At 41.3% G+C, this 22,562-nt stretch overlaps 1 protein-coding gene across 3 annotated transcripts in view; it reads right to left on the reverse strand.

Moving 5' to 3' along the window:
• LOC124777444 (leucine-rich repeat-containing protein 1-like) overlaps positions 1 to 19,726 on the reverse strand; it is a 139,024-nt gene extending 119,298 nt beyond the window's left edge. The window contains exons 1-2 of one of the 3 annotated variants that reach the window (XM_047252855.1): positions 19,618 to 19,702; positions 11,886 to 12,058 (exon numbers count right to left, since the gene is read on the reverse strand). In XM_047252855.1, the coding sequence (XP_047108811.1) occupies positions 11,886 to 11,888 (3 nt within the window). In that variant the 5' untranslated portion in view covers positions 11,889 to 12,058; positions 19,618 to 19,702. Of the gene's footprint in view, positions 1 to 11,885; positions 12,059 to 18,382; positions 18,484 to 19,617 lie in introns of those variants that run through there. The other 2 variants (XM_047252856.1, XM_047252857.1) reach the window with 2 other exon arrangements.
• Positions 19,727 to 22,562: the final 2,836 nt, after the last annotated feature.

Consider the following 22,562-nt stretch of genomic DNA (forward strand, 5'->3'; position numbering starts at 1 on the left):
ATGTTCGCACATGCATTGACAATGCGCTGACGCATGTTGTCAGGCGTTGTCGGTGGATCACAATAGCAAATATCCTTCAACTTTCCCCACAGAAAGAAATCTGGGGACGTCAGATCCGGTGAACGTGCTTCGACGACCAATCCACCTGTCATGAAATACGCTATTCAATACCGCTTCAACCTCACGCGAGCTATGTGCCGGACATCCATCATGTTGGAAGTACATCGCCATTCTGTCATGCAGTGAAACATCTTGTAGTAACATCGGTAGAATATGACGTAGGAAATCAGCATACATTGTACCTTTTAGATTGCCACCGATAAAATGGGGGCCAATTATCCTTCCTCCCATAATGCCGCACCATACATTAACCTGCCAAGGTCGCTGATGTTACACTTGTCGCAGCCATCGTGGATTTTCCGTTGCCCAATAGTGCATATTATGCCAGTTTACGTTACCGCTGTTGGTGAATGATGCTTCGTCACTAAATAGAACGCAAGCAAAAAATCTGTCATCGTCCCGTAATTTCTCTTGTGTCCAGTAGCAGAACTGTACATGACGTTCAAAGTCGTCGCCATGCAATTCCTGGTGCATAGAAATATGGTACGGGTGCAATCGATGTAGATGTAGCATTCTCAACGCCAACGTTTTTGAGATTCCCGATTCTCGCGCAATTTGTCTGCTACTGATGTGCGGATTAGCCGTGACAGCAGCTAAAACACCTACTTGGGCATCATCATTTGTTGCAGGTCGTGGTTGACGTTTCACATGTGGCTGAACACTTCCTGTTTCCTTAAATAACGTAACTATCTGGCAAACGGTCCGGACATTTGAATGATGTCGTCCAAGATACCGAGCAGCATATATAGCAAACACCCGTTGGGAATTTTGATCACAATAGCCATACAGCAACACGATATCGACCTTTTCCGCAATTGGTAAACGGTACATTTTAACACAGGTAATGTATCACGAAGCAAATACCGTCTGCACTGGCGGAATGTTACATGATAATTCTAGAATTGGGCAAATACCCCTCTTCCCCCCCCCCCCCCCCACCTCTCCCTATTGGCACCTATGCTGTATAGGGGAAAACAAACGCCTTCCAGCCAATTACAGGTACCTGATCAGGTCAACTACTTAAATTTGGGGAAAAATCCCAGAGAATTCAAAGTTTGGGAGCAAGATGGCATTATAAGAAGTTCCTGATAATTAATGGTAGGGAGGGGCTCTCTCACAATAAATACTTTTCTTTCCTCTTGACAAGGTAGTTTGACTGCAGTTTTTAAACACTGATAATTTATGTTGAATAATATACACATACTTAACATACTATGAAATATCAAACAATGGGAAATCTAGGAAGGAATGTAATAATACAACAAAAACTATAGTTGTTACTTACCATGTATCGGAGATGCTGAGTCACAGAAAGGCAAAAGAAAAAGACTTTCAGAAAGTTAGCTTTTGGCCAAGGCCTTTGTCAAAATAAGCAAAAACACACACACACACACACACACACACACGACCACAGTCTCAGCTGGCTCCAGCTGCCAGAGACTGCAATGGTTGTGTGTTGATTGGTTGGTTGGTTTGGGGTGTAAAGGGACTAAACTACAATGTCATCAGTCCCTTTTTTCCTAAAGCAAACATGTATCAAGGTAAAACAATTTAAAAAAAGAAGTTGGGAAAGTAGAAGGGCGTAACACTAACGGAGAACCACACTGAAAGAGAAAATGAAAGAAGCGAACCAAAGAGGAAAATGTAAACTAAAATGAATAGTAGAGGCTTGTGCTGGCTGGCCACAAGAATAAAAAAGGATGAGCCAGCCACTCTGCAACATATTAAAATCACCAGCCTAAAAGACATGGAAAGATGAACATACATAAGGAAAAGACAAACACCACAGGGCAAACAAAATGCAAAGAAAGAGTGAGGAAGAGTTAAAATGGAGGGAGGGTGAAGGCCTGGGAGAGACGGCCACATTCCCACCCTTAGATTGAGTGATAGAAACCCCCTTATGAATAAAATGTAAAACAACCCCAACCATTGAAGCACTGTCAGCCAACACCAGAGGCAAGGTGCTTGTAAGGTTAAAAGTCCGTCACAGAGCAGCTAAATCAGGACAGTCTAACAAGATGTGGACGACAGTCATGTGGGAGCCACAGCAACACTGATGTGGGTACTCACAACGGAGAAGGTGACCATGTGTTGGCCAAGTATGGCTGATACAGAGCCAGCAAACGGCAACGGAGTCCCTGCAAGTGGATTGCGTGGATGACCACCACACATTTGTTGTCTCCTTGAGAATTCATACCTTATTTGGTGTACTGAGGGTGCACCATTCAGTATCCCAGATCACGAAAACTCTGTGACAGAAGACTGATTGAAGATCAGTCTCTGGCAGGCCAATCACCAGAGCTAGTTTCCTGGTTGCCTGATAGGCCAGGTGGTCAGCAAGTTCATTGCCCGGGATCCTGGCATGTCCTGGGGTCCAAATGAAGGTCATTGAACGTCCATTGCTGCCGAGGGCATAAAGAGGCTACTGGATAGTCAATACCAAAGGAGGGCAAGGGAAGTACTGGTCAAGAGCTTGTAGGCTGCTTAAGAAGTCTCTACAAATGACGAAGGACTCCCCAGTTCAGGAGTGGATATGCTCAAGAGCATGATAGATGGCTACCAACTCTGCAGTGAAAACAGTGCAGCCAGCAGGCAAGGAACCCAATTCAGTGTATCCAACGTGGGCGTAAGCAAAACCAACAAGACTGTCGGTCACTGATCCATCGATGTAGAGAATGCAAAAGCCAAGTTAAGTAGGTATCACAGACCGGTTGGTTGGTTTAAAGGCAGGAGAAGGGACCAAACTACAAGGTCATCGGTCCCTTGTTCCTAATAAAACAATGCCACAAGTGTGAGAGCAAAATGGACGAAACATATAACACAAAAAGGAAAGAAAGGAAAAGCCACAAGAACGAAGGGAAGGCAACAAACCCTAAAAGAAACAAAGGAGGACAAGAAAACAACAGAGAGACACTAGAAACAGAAGAGGGTAAAACATGAAAGCAGATTACAGTGGCTGGCCAACCACGAGAATAAAAAGGGAAAGCCAGTCAATCTGCAACACACACCAGTTCCAAAAAGCGGTAAGTCTCAACTACATCAAGTAGTTGGTCACTGAGGTACAGTTCTGGATGGGGGTGGACAATACGACAATGACAGAAGTGCATGATGCAAGTCTTGGTGGCTGAATACTGAAAGCTGTGAGTGAGTGTGCCTTTCATATGGCTCCCTGCAATCAGCATTCACCCACACCAATAGAAGAGGGGCAGAAAGAAATACAAAAACTGTCAGCATATAGGAGGGGAAATACAGAGGACCCTTCTGCTAGTGAGAGATCGTTAACAGCAATTAAAAAAGAGTGGGGCACTCAGGACAGAGCCCTGCAGGACCCCATTCTCTTGGATGTGGGGCAAACTGTGAGAATCACTGACACAGACTTAGAAAGTGTGGAGCAACAAGAAGTTACGTATAAAAATCGGGAGTGTGCCCCGGAGAGCCACTCATGCAGAGTAGTCAGGATGTTGTGTCGCCAAGTGGTATTGTAGGCCTTTGTCAGGTCAAAAAGAATGACAACAAGGTGGTGTTGCCAGGAAAACAGTGATCGAATGGCAGACTCCAGGTGGACCAAGTTGTTGGTGGCGGGGTGTCCTTGGTGAAAACTGCCCTGGGATGGAGCCAGAAGTCACCGAAACTCAAGAAGCCAACACATCCGCCGGCTCACCATACATCTGAGCAGCTTGCACAGAACATTGGTGAGGCTGATAGGACGATAGCTATCCACATCTAATGGGTTCTTGCCAGGCTTTAGCACTGGAACCATGATGAAATGGAAATGCTGTGTGGCTAGGGCCTCCCGTCGGGTAGACCGTTCACCTGGTGCAAGTCTTTCAAATTGACGCCACTTTGGTGATTTGTGTGTCGATGGGGATGAAATGATGATGATAAGGACAACACAACACCCAGTCCCTGAGCGGAGAAAATCTCCGACCCAGCCGGGAATCGAACCTGTGCCATTAGCTATGACATTCTGTCACGCTGACCACTCTGCTACCAGTGGCGGACGGAACGCTGATACTTTCCCACCACTGCTACGGGAATTCGCCATCACTCCAGATGCAATTTGAAGACAGCAAGGAGGTGGCGCAGGTAATCCGCTCACGGGTGCTTAATCATTTGAGAATGGATATGGTCTGGGCCAGGGGATGTATCAGTGAAGTCTGCAACGGCACTGAAAAATTCCCACTCACTGAAGGGACCATTTTATGGCTCAGGGTGGCAAGGAGCAAAAGATGGGTGTTGTCGTTCTACCTGCTGTTTTAGGAAACAACAGACAGGTCAGTAATTCTCAAATGTAAAGGTGCGAGCATAATGCTCAGCAAGACACTCTGCGATTGCATCTGGATCAGCACACACAACTCCATGTGTGGAAGTTCCAGGTACACCTGTAGGGGTTTGATACCCATAAAGTTGTCGGAGCTTGGTCCAAACCTGGGAAGGAGTGGTTCGTGTTCCAATGGTAGAGATGTATCATTCCCAAAGCTACTGCTTCCATTTTTGATGAGTAGGCAGACCTGGACGGAACTGTTTGAAGGCAATTAGGTTCTCCAGAGACTGGTGGCATTTATGACACTGGAGGACCCACTTCGGTCTTAAATGGCCACAGCAATTTCTCAAGACCACCAAGGCACTGACTTCCGCCGCAGGTAACCTGAGGAATAAGGGATTGCCGATTCAGCTGTGGCAACAATGGTAGTAGCGATGCTGTGGATCACTTTGTCGATGTTGCCATGCAAAGGAGATTCAGTGGTGGTGGTGGCAGTGAAAGCAGCCCAATCAGTCTTCGTAAGAGCCCGACTGGGCAAGTGTTCAGATGAGTGATGCTGGGAGAGGAACAGGAAGAGCGGAAAGTTGTCACTACAACACAAGTCGTGATGAGCTTTCCAGTGGATATATGGGAGAAGGCCGGAACTGCAGATCGAGAGATCAACGACTGAGTATGTGCCATGTGCCACTGAAGTGTGTGGAGCCACATGAATAGCAAAAATATTTTGTTGACACCGACCTACATAGGGAGGAACGATCAACACAATAAAATAAGGGAAATCAGAGCTCGTACAGAAAGATATAGGTGTTCATTCTTTCCGCGTTCTATACGAGATTGGAATAATAGAGAATTGTGAAGGCGGTTCGATAAACCCTCTGCCAGACACTTAAATGTGATTTGCAGAGTATCCATGTAGATGTAGAGTTGAGTTAGCAGGTCCTCGAAATCTTTACCACACCCAGTAATCAGGGTTCCACCCCATAAAGTGTTATGGGCATCAAAATCACCCAGAAGTAGAATGAAAAGGTGGGGGGGGGGGGGGGGGGGGGGGAGTTGGGAAACTAGTGCAGCCAATACATGGAGCAGCACTTCACTATCTGGAGGGAGGTAGATGTTACAGATGGTAATTTCCTGTGTTGCCCTCACCCTGACAGCCACAGCTTCTAAAGGTGTTTGAAGGGATACAGGTTCATTATAGATAAAGAGTAAGGACATAGATACAAACGCCTCCTGACACTCTGTCACAGTCAGTACCGTTTTTGTAGTACCCCTGACAGCCACGAAGGGCAGGGGTCTGCATCGCAGGAAACCAGGTTTCCTGAAGGGCAAAGCAAAAAGCAGATCTAACACTTAAGAGTTTTAATGCAGCCATGTGGGAGAAAAGACTGCTGCAATTCCATTGGAGAATGACACTTCCCTTGCCTGGGATGGTATGAAGTGACCAAGGAAGAAGATTACGCCTCAGGATCCCCTGCCACCTCTGGTTGAGCGTTCACAGCCAGTACCATTGCATCCGAGGCGTCTGCGAGATCTGGGTCCTCAGGGGATGCCAGAATCTCCACCTCGTCCTCGGACACAGAACTGTTAGGTGGTGGTGGTGGTGGTGGTGGTGTGGGGGCCACCAGAGTCTCCTATTTCCTAATGGACTTCTTCTTTGTTTGTTTGCCCTCTAGCTGCTCCTTAGGTGCACACTGGGAGAGCTTCTCGGAAGTAGCTTCAGGGGCAGAGGAAGACCGTGAAGCCCATCAACCAGCAGCTAGTGGCTCCACTTGACCACAGGGGGAGGGGACCAGTGGAAGGTAGAGTCCCAAGGGACCCATTCTGAGCAAGAGAAACTGGAGAAGGCTGTTGCTTCTTCGGCTGGGAGGAGGGGACCGATATCCCTGGCGTTTGGGGGGAGGGGGGATACTCCCAAAGTAGAAGCTTTGGGAGCAACAGAAGAAGACATGCTCCCAGCCAGCAGGAGGGTGGATGAAGATGGGCGGCCCTGAGGGTCCACTGGAGTAAGCTTAGATGAGGAGTGTAACCGTGCCATGATGGGCAACAACATCGTAGCGGCAGCATATACAAGAGCATTTCAACAGGGTTAGATCTTTCGTATTTTAGTTTAGACTCGTGGTAAGACAGCCTGCCCTGGGCCTTGTACTCCATAATTTTCTACTCCTTTTGGAGTACTGTGCAGTCTGGTGAGCAGGGGGAGTGGTGCTCTCCAGAGCTAACACAGGTGGATGGAGATGCACAGTGAACGTCCACAGTCTCTACATGTGGTGCTGGAACTGCACAGGGAAGACATGTGCCTGAATTTTCAGCACTTAAAGCATCGCATAGGGGGAGGGACGTAAGATTTGATGTCACATTGCTATACAATCACCCTGACCTTTTCAGGTAACAAATCATCCTCAAAGGCCAAGATGAAGACACCGGTGGCAACCCTATTCTCTTTAGGCCCCCTATAGATGCATCGGACAAAGTGAATGCCCTGTTGTTCCAAATTGACACGTAGCTCATCATCGGACTGCAACAGGAGGTCACCATGCAAAATAATTTCCTGGACCATGTTGAGACTTTTATGGAGAGTCACCTAAACAGGAAAATCACCCACCTTGTCACAGGCGAGTAATGGCTGGGACTGGGTTGGGGATGCCGCCTGAATCAAAACCGACCCATTGCACATTTTGGACAGCACCCTCACTTCCCCAAACATATCCTCCAGGTGCTCAACAAAAAACAGAGGCTTCGTTCCAGAAAGGACTTCCCATCAGTTCTCCTGCACACTAAATAATGAGGTGAATATGGCTCTCTTCATTCTGTAGCCCTATGTTTCTCCCATGGTGTTGTTAGGGAGGGAAATGATTTAGGGTCATACCTGTCAGCATTGTAATCAACCTTTCCCTTCTTAAGAGACTGCTGGGGCCATTCGGTCCCCAGCAAAAGATGACTTGGTCTGCTCCATTGCATGTCATCTGCCCTGATACCACCCATTCTGATCAGGGGCTCTCCCCACAGGTGCCACCCAGACACAGCAATGGCCATCTGGCATGATGGTCATTGCCAGGAGTCCTGATGCCCCTAGATGACGGGCATCTACTCCTTGGCATACATCGGGAGTTTGCAGCTCAGGCATCAGCTATGCGATCTTTGTGTTGTCAGGGGGCTATCACCAAATGGGTACATGACAGCCCCACCACAACAGACTGGCTACCGTGCTGAATATTGGGTGCGGAGAGATCCAATAGTTTCATGGTGGGGAAAGAGGACAGTAGACAATGGAAGATGAGATAATGTATCCAGGTATGTGTCCTTGCCCAAATAGTTGAATGGCAGGTGGAGATCCAAAGCCATGACAATAAAAGGTGCAGTAGATCTAATCTAATTGCACTGTGGATAACTGGTGCAACACGTAAGGTGTCATTCTCCAAATGGGCTGCACTTCTATACAATTTGGAAAGTGGGAGGTCAGATTATAAAATAGGACCTGAGCTTATTGGGCAAAAAGTGGGAGACTCCTTTTAGCCACCTCTTACAAGAGGAAGGACTACCTCGGGCCTTTACTAACCCCCGAACCCACAGGGGGAGTGGTCATGTGTGTGTGAGTTGTGTTCATGGTTGTGTGTGTGTGTGTGTGTGTGTGTGTGTGTGTGTGTGTGTGTGTGCATGTTTGGTCTATTTCTGACAAAGGCCTTGTTGGATGAAAGCTAACTATCCGATGGTCTTTTTATTGTGCCTTTCTGCACAGGATCTATGCTATACGGTGAGAAGCAACTGTCCCTTTCGTTGTATTGATACTTTGAAATATTATGTATTTTAAAATTTGTGGTTTATACAGCTCAATAAAATTCCAATGCTTGATTCAAAACACAGAACACCCCAAGATTTTATGAAATCCCTGAAATTCTGTCAATTTTCCAGGTAAAATCTAATTCTCTGAGAACTCCTAGTTTTCAAAGAATTGCCACCCTGCTGTGGACCGTCTATCATGCTGGAATGGTACACACTTCTCTAAAATTTTGGGAAGATGGAGGTCAAAGCCAAATGTGAGGACCAAATAAGACGTAACCAACATAGGTGGTGTAAAACAAATTCAGAAAGCAATAATCAAATCTTGCAACTATGCTAGGTTCTGAGCAAGGAATCTGTTCTATATACAAAGCATGAGAAATGATAAGGTCTGGGAGTATGACTGCAGCACACCAAAGGAACTCTTCTTTGTGGGACACTACTCTCTTTGACAAAAAAGTGAAGCTCTCACTCCACATCAGAGCATCCTACAAAGATGGACCACAACGAGATGGGTCATTGAGATCATTGAGATATAACAACTAGCATATTGACCCAAGAATTATGCTGCACTCTTTCACCGAAATAACAAAAGAAAAATTAGAGTGCAACTTATCTGCATAACCCCACAAATACCAGAAAATTTTTGCACCATAAAAACTATAAGTGTTAATTTCTTAGTCTGAAGTGGAGCAAGAATACCACCAGTGCTTGGAAAATTTTCATTATATATGGTGTAGTTATTGAACCATTTTTGAATGTTGATGTTTCATTACGGTACTGATTATCATCATGCTCACAGTTCTGTTATTTTATACAACTGTGCAGGTACAGTTTTTCTCTGCGTGAAGAGTAAAATTTCGTTTTCATCAATGAGTAATCATGTTAAAAAACAAATCACCTACTAACTCTGGAACTCAAACTTGAATATTCATTACAAGAATACTACATCTGTATGAGAAACTCACAAAAAGCATGGCTTGGACAAATCTGATGTGCAGTGTTTGATCTCATTGGAGAACAAACTACAAAATGCAGCTTCATCAATGAAATCATTCTGAGAGCCAAAAGCTGGTAAGTTTCTTTAATTTGAAGCTTGGGTTCCTTCCTTCACATAAGAAAAAAAGGGAAGATGGGATACATACCTCTCAACAACTAATTCATTTAAAGACATTGAAAATTTTGAAGACATTAACCATACCACAGTCAGGATTCTGTGGGAGTATGAGTCAGTTCACAGGTTTATGCACAGAAATGGCTCCTCTATTCTATGACATCCTTCACAAGAACAAACACTGACAAAAGATGTAAAGAGAAACTCTTCAGCTTCCAGGGGAATGTAATCCAAATGTAGTTGCAGGACTTTTACCCACTACACTAGGCCAACAATACTGACCATTCACCCATCTTTTGGGACATGCTGAGCAACATTTGCCCATGAAAGCCAGAGTGCGGTAGACGAATTGGCCCAGACTGATACTGCATTAAGATCACTTCCGTACTGTCATTAAGTGAAGAAAATACCAGCTTACCGAGTGTCAGACCAGATTTATGAATGAATTTAGGACTTCCTAATGATCAGAACTCTGTTATTTTTTGTGGGATGAAATCAACAGATGTAGCTGGGTAATTTGTGGGGTGGCTCAAGGGAGTGTTACAAGGCCCTTACTGTTTACAGTATATGTAAATGATCCAGCTGATAACGTTGGATGCTCTGTGAGGCTTTTTGCACATGAAGCTGTTGTCTATAGGGAGGGTGCATAATAAGAAAACTAGTGAAGTGTAGAATGACCCATAGATCAATGGTTGATACACAGAATCACAGTTGATACTGAATGAAAATATACTTAACATAACATGCGTGCCAAAGCGAAGGAATCCACTGCTGTTCAATTACGACAATGGTGAAAAATCACTACAACCATAAAATAACTGGGACTAACCTTCTGTAGCAACCTGAAGTGAAGTGTCTAAATAAAACAAATAATAGGAAAGGAATATGCAAGGCTGAGATTCACTGGAAAAACTTGAAGGAAAAGAAAGTCAATCACGAAGAAAAGAAAGTCATTTACGAAAGAAAAGAAAATCATTCACGAAAGAAGTGGCTTACAAACAGTTGTCTGTCTGATTCTTGAGTACTGTTCATCACTCTGAGACCTGTATCAAGTAGCATTAACGGTGTCTGTATAGGGGCAATATTTCATTGACAATACTACTATGTCAAACATTCAATATATTGACATAACTCTTGCACCATAAATAATTCTGTCAATATTGTCAGACTTCGGTTGGCAATGCAATTTTACATATGGGTAAGATCATGAACGCCTAACAGAAAGCATCTGTCACAATTGTATTAACAAGAAACAACAAAAAGAGGAAATGGTTCGGAGAATGGCTAGTGATTTGATGCATGTTAACTTATTGAGAGAAATCAGAATCGTGGATGTGGGTGAGTCCCACATCATACAACAAATGATTAATGTTTATATGATGAGAGAAGCAACATACATTAGTGAGAGAGGCAACTATAGTCAAAGGAAGATTATAGTTTAATGTCCTGTTGACAGCATATTATTAGGGACTGAGCACAAGCTCGAATCACAAAACAATGGGGAAGCAAATCGGCCATGCCATTTTCAAAGGAGCAAATCGTAGTCGATGAGAGATTAGGAGTAAAACTGAGATTCCTGGCAACAGGCAGTTCAAAGAATTCTTGAAGTTTAATAGTGTAATATCAGCAAACGCAAATATCAGAATTGATATGGAAACCTGTGAAGCAGTTATATTTGCCCTGCAAAAATACATTCATATCTGGCTGATTTGGGAGAGGGAACCAAACAGCTAAGTCATCGGTCGTATCGGATTAGGGAAGGAAGTCGGCTGTGCCATTTCAAAGGAACCATCCTGGCATTTGCCTGAGCCGATTTAGGGAAATCACAGAAAACCTATATCAGGATGGCCGGACGGGGGATTGAACCGTCGTCCTCCCAAATGTGAGTCCAGTGTGCTAACCACTGCGCCATCTCGCTCAGTGATATATTCATGTAAGTTAACAAATATTTTTTGTGATTTTTCATATATATCTACTCATCAAGCAGCGGCAGAACACACATAAAAGAAGGTTGTAACTGGGCAAGCTTTTGGAGCCTTCTTCAGGCAGAATGGTTGAAGGGGAAGGAAGAGGGGGGAAGGAAGAGGACTGGAGAGGTCTAGGAAATGGGGTACATTTTGGGGAATGTCACCCAGCATTGCAGGTCAGGGGAGACTTACTGCATGGGATGAGAAGGTATTCAACAATAAAATACTAGGTTTTCAAATTACTAAAGAAATAATGAATCCTCTGGTGAACATCCTAAAGTGGTAAATTCAATGACTACCCTTGCATTGACCTATTAAACTATTTTGTGTTGAAAGACTACTTGGAAAATTGAATCTGAGGTACAATATGAAGAGAAAACACAAACAGTGTTTGCAATCACACAGTGATGTACTGCTCAATGAGAGAGCTATGCTAGTGTTGGATGCCTTTAAATGTTACCTCACACCTGAAAAAAAGAATACAGCTACTCTGTTAAAGACTGAGCTAGTTGTTACACCTGAAGGTACGATTTCAAATGCTATAACGTGGTTCCCAACAGTCAATAAAGCACACTGAATTTCTTCTGGACTTATTGCAGCACAGGCCCATGTTAATATAGCATGACACGTCTTTGGAACTCACCATTTGCTTGTAAACATGTGGACTAGTTTGTGCTTCTCAAATGTTTGAGTCAGTGCACTCCAAACGTCATGCCAAGTAGATCTCGTTATTTGTGTGGAATTGGCTGGCACATTGGTACCATATGGGTTTCTGGGTGTCCAATGGGAAGTCTTTCATTAAATGCAGCAGTGTATCTGTTAAGAGTGGCAGATATTACTGGCTATTTAGAGTTCCACACCAAAATAGGGAGCAACACTTAAATTCTCAAAAATCCTGCACCACAAACTAATAGGCCAGGATAATTGTTTATTTCATTCAGTTAGTGCAGTTTTCACTTGACAATTAGTGCAAACTGTGGAGCTTCATCTGCTCAATGCCATGTAACTTTGCTGAGTCTGCAGACAAACTGTACAGAATTTTGAAAGTCACTGCCATGCAATTGTTGACAGTGCCAAATACAGAAAGAACGATGTGCATTGGAATGCAGTACACACAGATAACTCCTTTTGTTAATCCCGTTTGCAAATTCGCGCTGTCTCTTAGTGACATGCAGATTGTGTATTAAATGCAGTTGCACCACGAAACAGTGTATTTTGTGCAGCCAAGTAAAAAATCAGACACTTTCCCTGGCAATGCAAGAAGCAGAGAAAAGTTGATCAAGCAATAATAGCCAGGCGGCAGTTCATCAAGGAGAGTATGCTGATATTGCATTATAATGGACGCACCACTGAGCCGTTTCTTTACACCATAGTGAGGCTGGCAGCCCAAGATGCCAAATTACGCACAACTTGAAACACCTGATTTCTCTATGTACAGGCTGCAGTGATGTTATGAGTTGAATTGGGGGGGGAAAAAAAAAAAAAAAAAAAAAAAAAAAAAAAAAAAAAAAAAAAAAAAAAAAAAAAAAACAAAACAGCACAGTAGCATAACAAGGGTGGGTCACTCCCATATAAATATTGTTCATTGTTCAGTGGAAATAACTTAGTCTGCAGCCAACCAGCTTGGAGCAGGGACCTCTACTGGTCTACAATCTGCGCATCAGCTGCTTACAAGATTCTATGGAACAAGGAGTTCCTCCAAGCCGAGTCCAATGGAAAATACTTAGGTGCCTTTAATCAGTGGAACTCTTGGTGGCCTATGTTACGGGCCCAGATGTGTGGCTTCTTCTGCCATCAGAGGGGCGTGCTGTCTCCCCAGGTTCCCGTGGGCAGACTCCACTGCTGCTAGCTGCTCTCCTGTTCAGAGGCTGCAGCATGACTCAGCTCATCTCCGGTATCTTCGCAAAGGGCAACTGGCTGCTGCTGGCAGCATAGCTGATGTCAGGATTTGTCTCACCACCTCAACAGCCTTGTGCCACCCCTGTCGTCAACGCAACACACACACACACACACACACACACACACACACACACACACCACAGATTTGCTCTGATGCATTTCTGGTGGGCTGTACACTGCTACTGTCCTGCTGCCATAGGCAACCTGGAATGGCATCACATCATTTGTGTATTGTTGAACAATAAATGTTTGGTTCTTTAATGCTGTTTTACTAATCAAACATCCACTTACCAAGCCACTACTTAACCATGTCCTGGGGTGGTGGTCCAACAGCATCTACCTTGACCTGTCCTCAACTGCTACTCAATATAATTCCCACCCCTTGGGTGTTACAATGATGTTAAAATTTTAGTTAAGTTTCTCACATAAGTTGCTGCTCTTTTTCATTGGTACATCTTATTTTTCACATTTCTAGCTTCTTGAATTTTCTTAATGTTTACAGAGATAGAACATGAGGGTCTAGCATGATTAGGGTACGTTTCAGCACGTTACCGCATCACTGCTCTCCTAACAGTTGGATACATTCACCAGCAGCAAAAACCATTTCTACTTTATCGACTATCATATCCATTATGGACGTGTGGATAACTTCATAAGCTAGTTATCTGATTGTGGAAACAGCAGAGCACAAACTGATTGGCTTCAAACTTCCAGTTAATCGCACAAACTGCACCTGAGTTATGTTTCTGTTTACTTTTGGTAGGGTAAAGCAGAAGTTTTTAAGATCTTGTCTCATGATGATGCAACAATGGTTTACAGTGCTGCCATCCTGTTGCTACTTGAGTGACTTTCATATATTCTGTTGAAGTCCTCTTCAAAGGCTCTAAGCCACAGGAAGGTAGACAGAGAGAGAGAGAGAGAGAGAGAGAGAGAGAGAGAGAGAGAGAGAGAACTAGTAGTTTGGTGTCACAATCTGACAGCTGTAAGTATTAAAAATTACTTGCACAGGTCATAACATCTGCCAAATTGTCAGATATAATCAAGTGAAAACTGCACCTCGATACATTTTCTAGTTATGGCTATATTACGTAAGGCCTGATTTACTCACCCTGTACATGAAGAAAAAGAGTAACTGTGAGCATTTTTGTTTTCGTTTTCCTGGCTGAAAACTAGGTTAAATTGTGTACTTTCATTCTTTTTTGTTATATCAGCCTACAGAAACTTATAGTGATCAAAGACTATCACTCCATATTTGTCCTAACAGAAAGTAACACTGGCCAAGTCATTACAGCCACTAAAACATTATAAATGCAATTTATCTTAAGAAATGTTACTTCTGTTTCATGTACAAAAGTTGTGTGGAATTTTTACAGTAATTTAAACTTTGTAATTAAATGTAATTATTATGCTTTACAGGAAAATTAAGTTGTATTCAGCACCTTGGTAACATCAGCTTGTATTTGGCATGTTGCTTGTGTACAACCTAAAAGGGAAGAATATAATATTTTGACTCCATATCCCCCATTTTTGAGAAAACCACCCCTAAAATTTGTGATGCGCAATCAACTAAAAATTGCCGAGGTCAACAGCGAATTGAAAACTGATCATTTTTCATTGTCATACATGGGGGCCACAAATGTATTTTTTCCGAGAAATTGCAGAAACAAACTTTTACAACAGCCACTTATGCACCTGCAGGCAAACCTTGTTCAACAAGTGTCATTGGCATAGCGAGCATAGCATACGGTTGGAGAGTATAGAACCTCTGTTCGATTCCCAAATGCATTCTGCATTTTATTTTTCATTTTTTTTTTCTGTATCGGGGTTAATACTAAGGGAAGTAAAAGAATAAGGAATAATAACGAGATAGGCAAATCAATTTCTCAAATGACTTGGTTTTGTAAAGAATTAACATCTTAATCCTCGCAATAGCTCTTTCACTCAATCTGCTACATGTCCTCACACTTTCCTTCAAACAACTACATGGACACCTAGAATATGCCATATAAACAGTCGAAGCAAATATACTTGCAGCACCAAGAACATCTAATGAATCCGATCTTTACACAACTGTAGCATCTCTTAGAAGAATTCAGTGGAAAGCTGAACGCTTATAATCTATTATGCTATGAATTGTTATTGAATCCTGTGATTGTGCAATTCCCACTGGGTTTTGAAAGCACAATGCAATTCTTAAGTCTTGAAATAAAATTTTTAACTTGGCGATTAAAAATAAGCATCACACAGTGGGCAAACAGGTGGAATGAAGATCACAGGATTGTTTCACAAAACATATTTTATTCTGCTGATATACAATAAACATTTACTATGAGTACACTCATAGTTCACACCAGATGGAGAACAACTCTTCCCAATTGATACAGTGTGTTCTGTGGTCCCTCTTGACAAATTTGTAGCAGTCTTACTTTGAACGAATTTAATCCAATGTCGACAAAAATTTTAATTCTTTACTAATCCAAATAATTTTAGAGATGTATTTGTCTAACTTATTATTGCTTAGTGAATTTCTTACCCTATTAATCCGCTTATTTTTAGATACTTCAACACTGGGGTATGGAAAAAGGACGTACAGAACGCATTTGGGAACCTAACATTGGTTCTCTCCTCTCCAGTCAGATGCCTTGCTCACTATGCCAGTGCCATTATCATTGAACAGAGTTTACGTTATGTATACATCTATCGTAAAAGCTTCTTTCCTTGTATCTTGGAAAGTATGCATTTGCTAACACCAAATGATGAATAAATCTGCTTGGTTTTCAATTATCTATCAATCCCATCAATTTAGAGTTGATTATGTGTCATGAATATTACGAGTGGCTTTCTACCTTAGAGTCTTTCATTTTAAGTTAAAAGTAATCTGCTAAATATGAGTTAAATCAGTTGGGTGTACCTAAGGCCTATGGTACATTTTTGTTAGACCCGTAATAACAGTTTATTTAACCAACGTATTTGTATACATTACTACTTGTTCTAGTGAATTCTGTGGCGAAAATACGGTTCACACTTAGTCTGTCATGGGCATATTAACAAAATAAACTTTTATTATCCTTAATAAACCACTGGTAATGTGCCCAACATGACAGCTGTATGCATATATCTGTTAATATACGGAGAAGGGAAGAATACCATGAACATGCTTATTAAGTGCCCTTTGGTCAGATTAATGGCCGAAGTGCCTCAGATGTCCAGTGGAGCAATTATCACTAACAAGGAAAAGCAGTTTTTCCTTTCACAAACTTTATGTGGACAACGGATTTCTATTTGCTCTATCTTTGCTGTTTTAGTACTTTGCATTTGTAGCGTAAATTGTTGGAATAATCAAAACCATATTTACAGTATAAATGAAAGGGAAGAAAGGAACAACACTACAGCTGAAGGAAATCCACTAGAACAGGTTTGTATAGGTAATGCAAGAAGGCCTACTTATCTCTCATGATCAGAAAATAATAATAATAATAATAATAATAATAATAATAATAATAATAATAATAATAATGCATAACTTTTACTAAGCACCTTGCCAACACAACCAAATTATCTGTTTCTAACCTAGTCTACAGGAGAGTGGAGGGGGAGAGTTCTATCATGCTCTACTCAAACTCAGAACCCTGTAGTAAAGTCAAGATAGCTAAAGACAACAGAAGAAAATGGGGGAAGGGGGTTACAGGAGCCAAAACACAGTTATTTGGAACAATTAAAATGCAAAGTTACTAGAGAATGTTATCAATTTCTATCAACTAGCTACAGCTGAAATGGTTTGGATACAACCAATGAATTTCAAAAGATTCCTTGCGAAGGTAAGTGCAGAAGGCAAGAAAGAGCAAAGGCAACCAAAAATGATATAGTAAAATGGAATATTAGAAGCACTGGAGGAGAGAAGGCTGCCACTGCCTTGTTATTGCAAGGAGATCAGAACTAAAATTTTAATTCTTTACTAATCCAAGTTATTTGAGAAATAGACATTCCTCACACACATTATACCATTGGGTCGATGAATACTGGATTAAATATGTGCATGATTAGAATGGGAAACCAAATAATTACATCTACTGGGATCAATGTGGGGGACACCAGTGTATCTATGACCACTTTTCTGTGATCTGTTATAAAAATAAAGAGCATAACATTTTTATAACTATCATTGCAGTTACTACATTAAATAATTTATACTCATCTGAAACTGCACTTCCCAGGAATTTTATAAAATGTAACAAAGTTACTTTCCAAACAAAGATGATTTCTAGTCACACAATTGAAAGAAAATTTTCTATTACAGCTTCTAGAAGTTAGCTTAAAACTATTGTAGCGCCAAAGAGGAAAAGAACTCTCATATATCTCACTAGTGCCTTGTTGTTCCATGTATCTATAAATTTACAATATGCTCCTCAAACTGTAGTAAAACTGAAACAGAGAATTACTGTAATAATTTTACAATTTATTCAATATTAAAATTTGAGAAATTTACACCACATGTTATGCATACTCTCTGGTGAGCTGAGCCACCAGATGGCCTGTCAGTAACTCTCAAACTTAAGAACTCCTCTTCAGAGAAGCTGTTTCTACCAGTCAGCCAGATGCCTGTTGCTCTAAAATGAGACACTACGTTAGCAGGTGTAAATACCTTTCTGTAAGCTTTGCCAAAGTTTTCTGCAATAATAGATATTCATATAACAGCATGCAAGGCTTCTTCTTCTTCTACTCCTCCTCTCTCTCTCTCTCTCTTTTTTTTTTTTTTTTTTTTTTTGATCAAGTCTACCGCAATATGCTATCATCACCAAGACTTTCTTCTCAAAGCTGGGCAGAATGTGACAAATAAAATGACTTAAATAATAAAGGAACTTTTCAGATTTGGATCAACCACTTCCACTGAGCCTGGGGTAGAAGAGCCTTTCAACCTGTTGGGCTTAGAATGAACCCTCCTAAAGTTTTTCATGGGTGGAATATAATTTCCAACTGTGTGACTACCACAAATGATGGTCATATCTAGCTGCCTCCCCCCCCCCCCCCCCCTACCAATGTCACACACCTCACTTGCTTGGTTCTCTCCAAGCAACCACTTTCACAAGAATGTGAACCATTGAAATGCATGGTTCATCAATGTTGTACATGAGCTCCCAGAAGGGAATTTCCTTTCCTCCATAACTTCACACTATTTGCCAAAGAATAGATTTAAAAAAAATAGTAGCTCTTGCAAGATTTATTGCTTGTGATTTTGCTTACACTAAGAGCAGATTCGTTTCACTTCATGAAGTCTGTATATCGCTGCTCAGCAACTTGAGTGTTTATTTCAGAGGATGTGGGATAAACTACTTTGGCCATTTCAAAAGCAGGTTTCCTAACTTCTTTACTTGATAGCCCACAGTGCATTTTGCTAGAATGTAAGGAAACTATTCAAGCTGAAGTTTTGCCATTCATCTACATACTTTTGGCCGTTTTGATTATTGCAGCTGTGTCACGTACTGACCTCTTGTTATCCTCCTCACTTCGTGGCATCTGAAGACAAAAGTTTTAAATCCTAGTTTTATGTACATCTTCATTTACAATTGAGAGAAACTGAAATAACTAGTCGTCCATAGATTTATTAGTGTGACACTGCAAAACTAAATAATGCGGACAGTGATGGAACCATGATTTAGTATTTTAGACCTGATCAGATTTTTTGGCTATGATTTCTTATCAACTGAAAGTTTATTTTTAATGACCTACAATTGCTGTCACAGGTATGCACTGCCTCAACAATGTTTACACGGTTCTTGTACTTACACCTATGGCACTGAGTACAGTCTGACATATGCAGGCTAAAGATATTTACAATGACATGCAAATATGATTGTAACGACATCAAATTCCTGGACTACTTAAAAGTACAATATATGAATAAACAATACATTTCTAAGTTGAGTGGTACACACTTGAAAAATTTATAGTGCTTACTTAAGAAAAAAATGCAGAAGACCCAATGTTTATAGTGCTGTCAAGCAATGAGTATTTAAAAAATGCTAAATTTTTTCCTCAAATAATGATGGTCGCCCATATACCATTCTACAGTTCGGACGAAAGTACTCTTCTGTGATATGTAATTTCAGAAGCCGTCTACCGAAAAATAAAAGATGTTTGTTAGCAATGTTAAGTTCTAATGGCCACATTTAAAATGCTTCCTGTGTAGATATTAGTATCTTTAACTGTTAGAATTTCTCTCGGTAAGACCTCTTTCGCCCAGTAAAACATACATGGGATATGAAAATGCTTAGCATGCAGCAACATCGCACTCAAATTTGTAACACCGGCATTTATGATGATTTAATTAAGCGAGCACGAGGGCGATCTGTTGTATTATAAATATACAGACGATTAAAAAAGTTGGTCTTCAATTTCAGTTTGTATGCAATTCAAAAAATGTAAAAGCCGCTAAAGCTACCATTTACACTACGCCATAATCTATATTAACTACTTACTTCTAATACATGAAGTTAACACAAATAACGTAATTACACGTCAGATATAAAACACAAAATAATATCCACATTTACAACGTTTTCAAACAATGTAACAAATGAATACACATCTGATATGTGTTTAATCTTAGTCAAAGATTGTAGCCGCAACGGTGCAGTCACCATGGGTAATAACTCCAGAAGGTTATCTGCGCATACTGTAAGTTTGCGCATGTATTAGAATGCACAAAAGTAATTGCAGCGTTGGAGCAATATTAATCAAATTTTTGAGCATAGATTTTCATGCATGTAGACAAATAGGAAGGTGTGGACCGACGAGCATCACCAATGAGTCACGTTAAACATATTTGAAACAACAGTTATTGAAATATACAGGGGTCGCATGTTGTTGTTGTGGTCTTCAGTTCTGAGACTGGTTTGATGCAGCTCTCCATGCTACTCTATCCTGTGCAAACTTTTTCATCTCCCAGTACCTACTGCAACCTACATCCTTCTGAATCTGCTTAGTGTATTCATCTCTTGGTCTCCCTCTACGATTTTTACCCTCCACGCTGCCCTCCAATACTAAATTGGTGATCCCTTGATGCCTCAGAACATGTCCTACCAACCGATCCCTTCTTCTGGTCAAGTTGTGCCACAAACTTCTCTTCTCCCCAATCCTATTCAATACTTCCTCATTAGTTATGTGATCTACCCATCTAATCTTCAGCATTCTTCTGTAGCACCACATTTCGAAAGCTTCTATTCTCTTCTTGTCCAAACTATTAATCGTCCATGTTTCACTTCCATACATGGCTACACTCCATACGAATACTTTCAGAAATGACTTCCTGACACTTAAATCTATACTGGACGTTAACAAATTTCTCTTCTTCAGAAACGCTTTCCTTGCCATTGCCAGCCTACATTTTATATCCTCTCTACTTCGACCATCATCAGTTATTTTGCTCCCCAAATAGCAAAACTCCTTTACTACTTTAAGTGCCTCATTTCCTAATCTAATTCCCTCAGCATCTCCCGACTTAATTAGACTACATTCCATTATCCTTGTTTTGCTTTTGTTGATGTTCATCTTATATCCTCCTTTCAAGACACTGTCCATTCCATTCAACTGCTCTTCCAAGTCCTTTGCTGTCTCTGACAGAATTACAATGTCATCGGCGAACCTCAAAGTTTTTATTTCTTCTCCATGAATTTTAATACCTACTCCGAATTTTTCTTTTGTTTCCTTTACTGCTTGCTCAATATACAGATTGAACAACATCGGGGAGAGGCTACAACCCTGTCTTACTCCCTTCCCAACCACTGCTTCCCTTTCATGTCCCTCGACTCTTATAACTGCCATCTGGTTTCTGTACAAATTGTAAATAGCCTTTCGCTCCCTGTATTTTACCCCTGCCACCTTTAGAATTTGAAAGAGAGTATTCCAGTCAACATTGTCAAAAGCTTTCTCTAAGTCTACAAATGCTAGAAACGTAGGTTTGCCTTTCCTTAATCTTTCTTCTAAGATAAGTCGTAAGGTCAGTATTGCCTCACGTGTTCCAGTGTTTCTACGGAATCCAAACTGATCTTCCCCGAGGTTGGCTTCTACTAGTTTTTCCATTCGTCTGTAAAGAATTCGTGTTAGTATTTTGCAGCTGTGACTTATTAAGCTGATAGTTCGGTAATTTTCACATCTGTCAACACCTGCTTTCTTTGGGATTGGAATTATTACATTCTTCTTGAAGTCTGAGGGTATTTCGCCTGTTTCATACATCTTGCTCACCAGATGGTAGAGTTTTGTCAGGACTGGCTCTCCCACGGCCGTCAGTAGTTCCAATGGAATATTGTCTACTCCTGGAGCCTTGTTTCGACTCAGGTCTTTCAGTGCTCTGTCAAACTCTTCACGCAGTATCATATCTCCCATTTCATCTTCATCTACATCCTCTTCCATTTCCATAATATTTTCCTCAAGTACATCGCCCTTGTATAGACCCTCTATATACTCCTTCCACCTTCCTGCTTTCCCTTCTTTGCTTAGAACTGGGTTTCCATCTGAGCTCTTGATATTCATACAAGTCGTTCTCTTATCTCCAAAGGTCTCTTTAATTTTCCTGTAGGCGGTATCTATCTTACCCCTAGTGAGATAGGCCTCTACATCCTTACATTTGTCCTCTAGCCATCCCTGCTTAGCCATTTTGCACTTCCTGTCGATCTCATTTTTGAGACGTTTGTATTCCTTTTTGCCTGTTTCACTTACTGCATTTTTATATTTTCTCCTTTCATCAATTAAATTCAGTATTTCTTCTGTTACCCAAGGATTTCTACTAGCCCTCGTCTTTTTACCTACTTGATCCTCTGCTGCCTTCACTACTTCATCCCTCAAAGCTACCCATTCTTCTTCTACTGTATTTATTTCCCCCATTCCTGTCAGTTGCTCCCTTATGCTCTCCCTGAATCTCTGTACAACCTCTGGTTCTTTTAGTTTATCCAGGTCCCATTTCCTTAAATTCCCACCTTTTTGCAGTTTCTTCAGTTTTAATCTACAGGTCATAACCAACAGATTGTGGTCAGAGTCCACATCTGCCCCTGGAAATGTCTTACAATTTAAAACCTGGTTCCTAAATCTCTGTCTTACCATTATATAATCTATCTGATACCTTTTAGTATCGCCAGGGTTCTTCCATGTATACAACCTTCTTTCATGATTCTTAAACCAAGTGTTAGTTATGATTATGTTGTGCTCTGTGCAAAATTCGACCAGGCGGCTTCCTCTTTCATTTCTGTCCCCCAATCCATATTCACCTACTATGTTTCCTTCTCTCCCTTTTCCTACACTCGAATTCCAGTCACCCATGACTATTAAATTTTCGTCTCCCTTCACAATCTGAATAATTTCTTTTATTTCATCATACATTTCTTCAATTTCTTCGTCATCTGCAGAGCTAGTTGGCATATAAACTTGT

The sequence above is a fragment of the Schistocerca piceifrons genome, chromosome 2 (assembly GCF_021461385.2).
Source record: "Schistocerca piceifrons isolate TAMUIC-IGC-003096 chromosome 2, iqSchPice1.1, whole genome shotgun sequence".
In the NCBI taxonomy this organism is placed as follows: Eukaryota; Metazoa; Arthropoda; class Insecta; order Orthoptera; family Acrididae; genus Schistocerca; species Schistocerca piceifrons.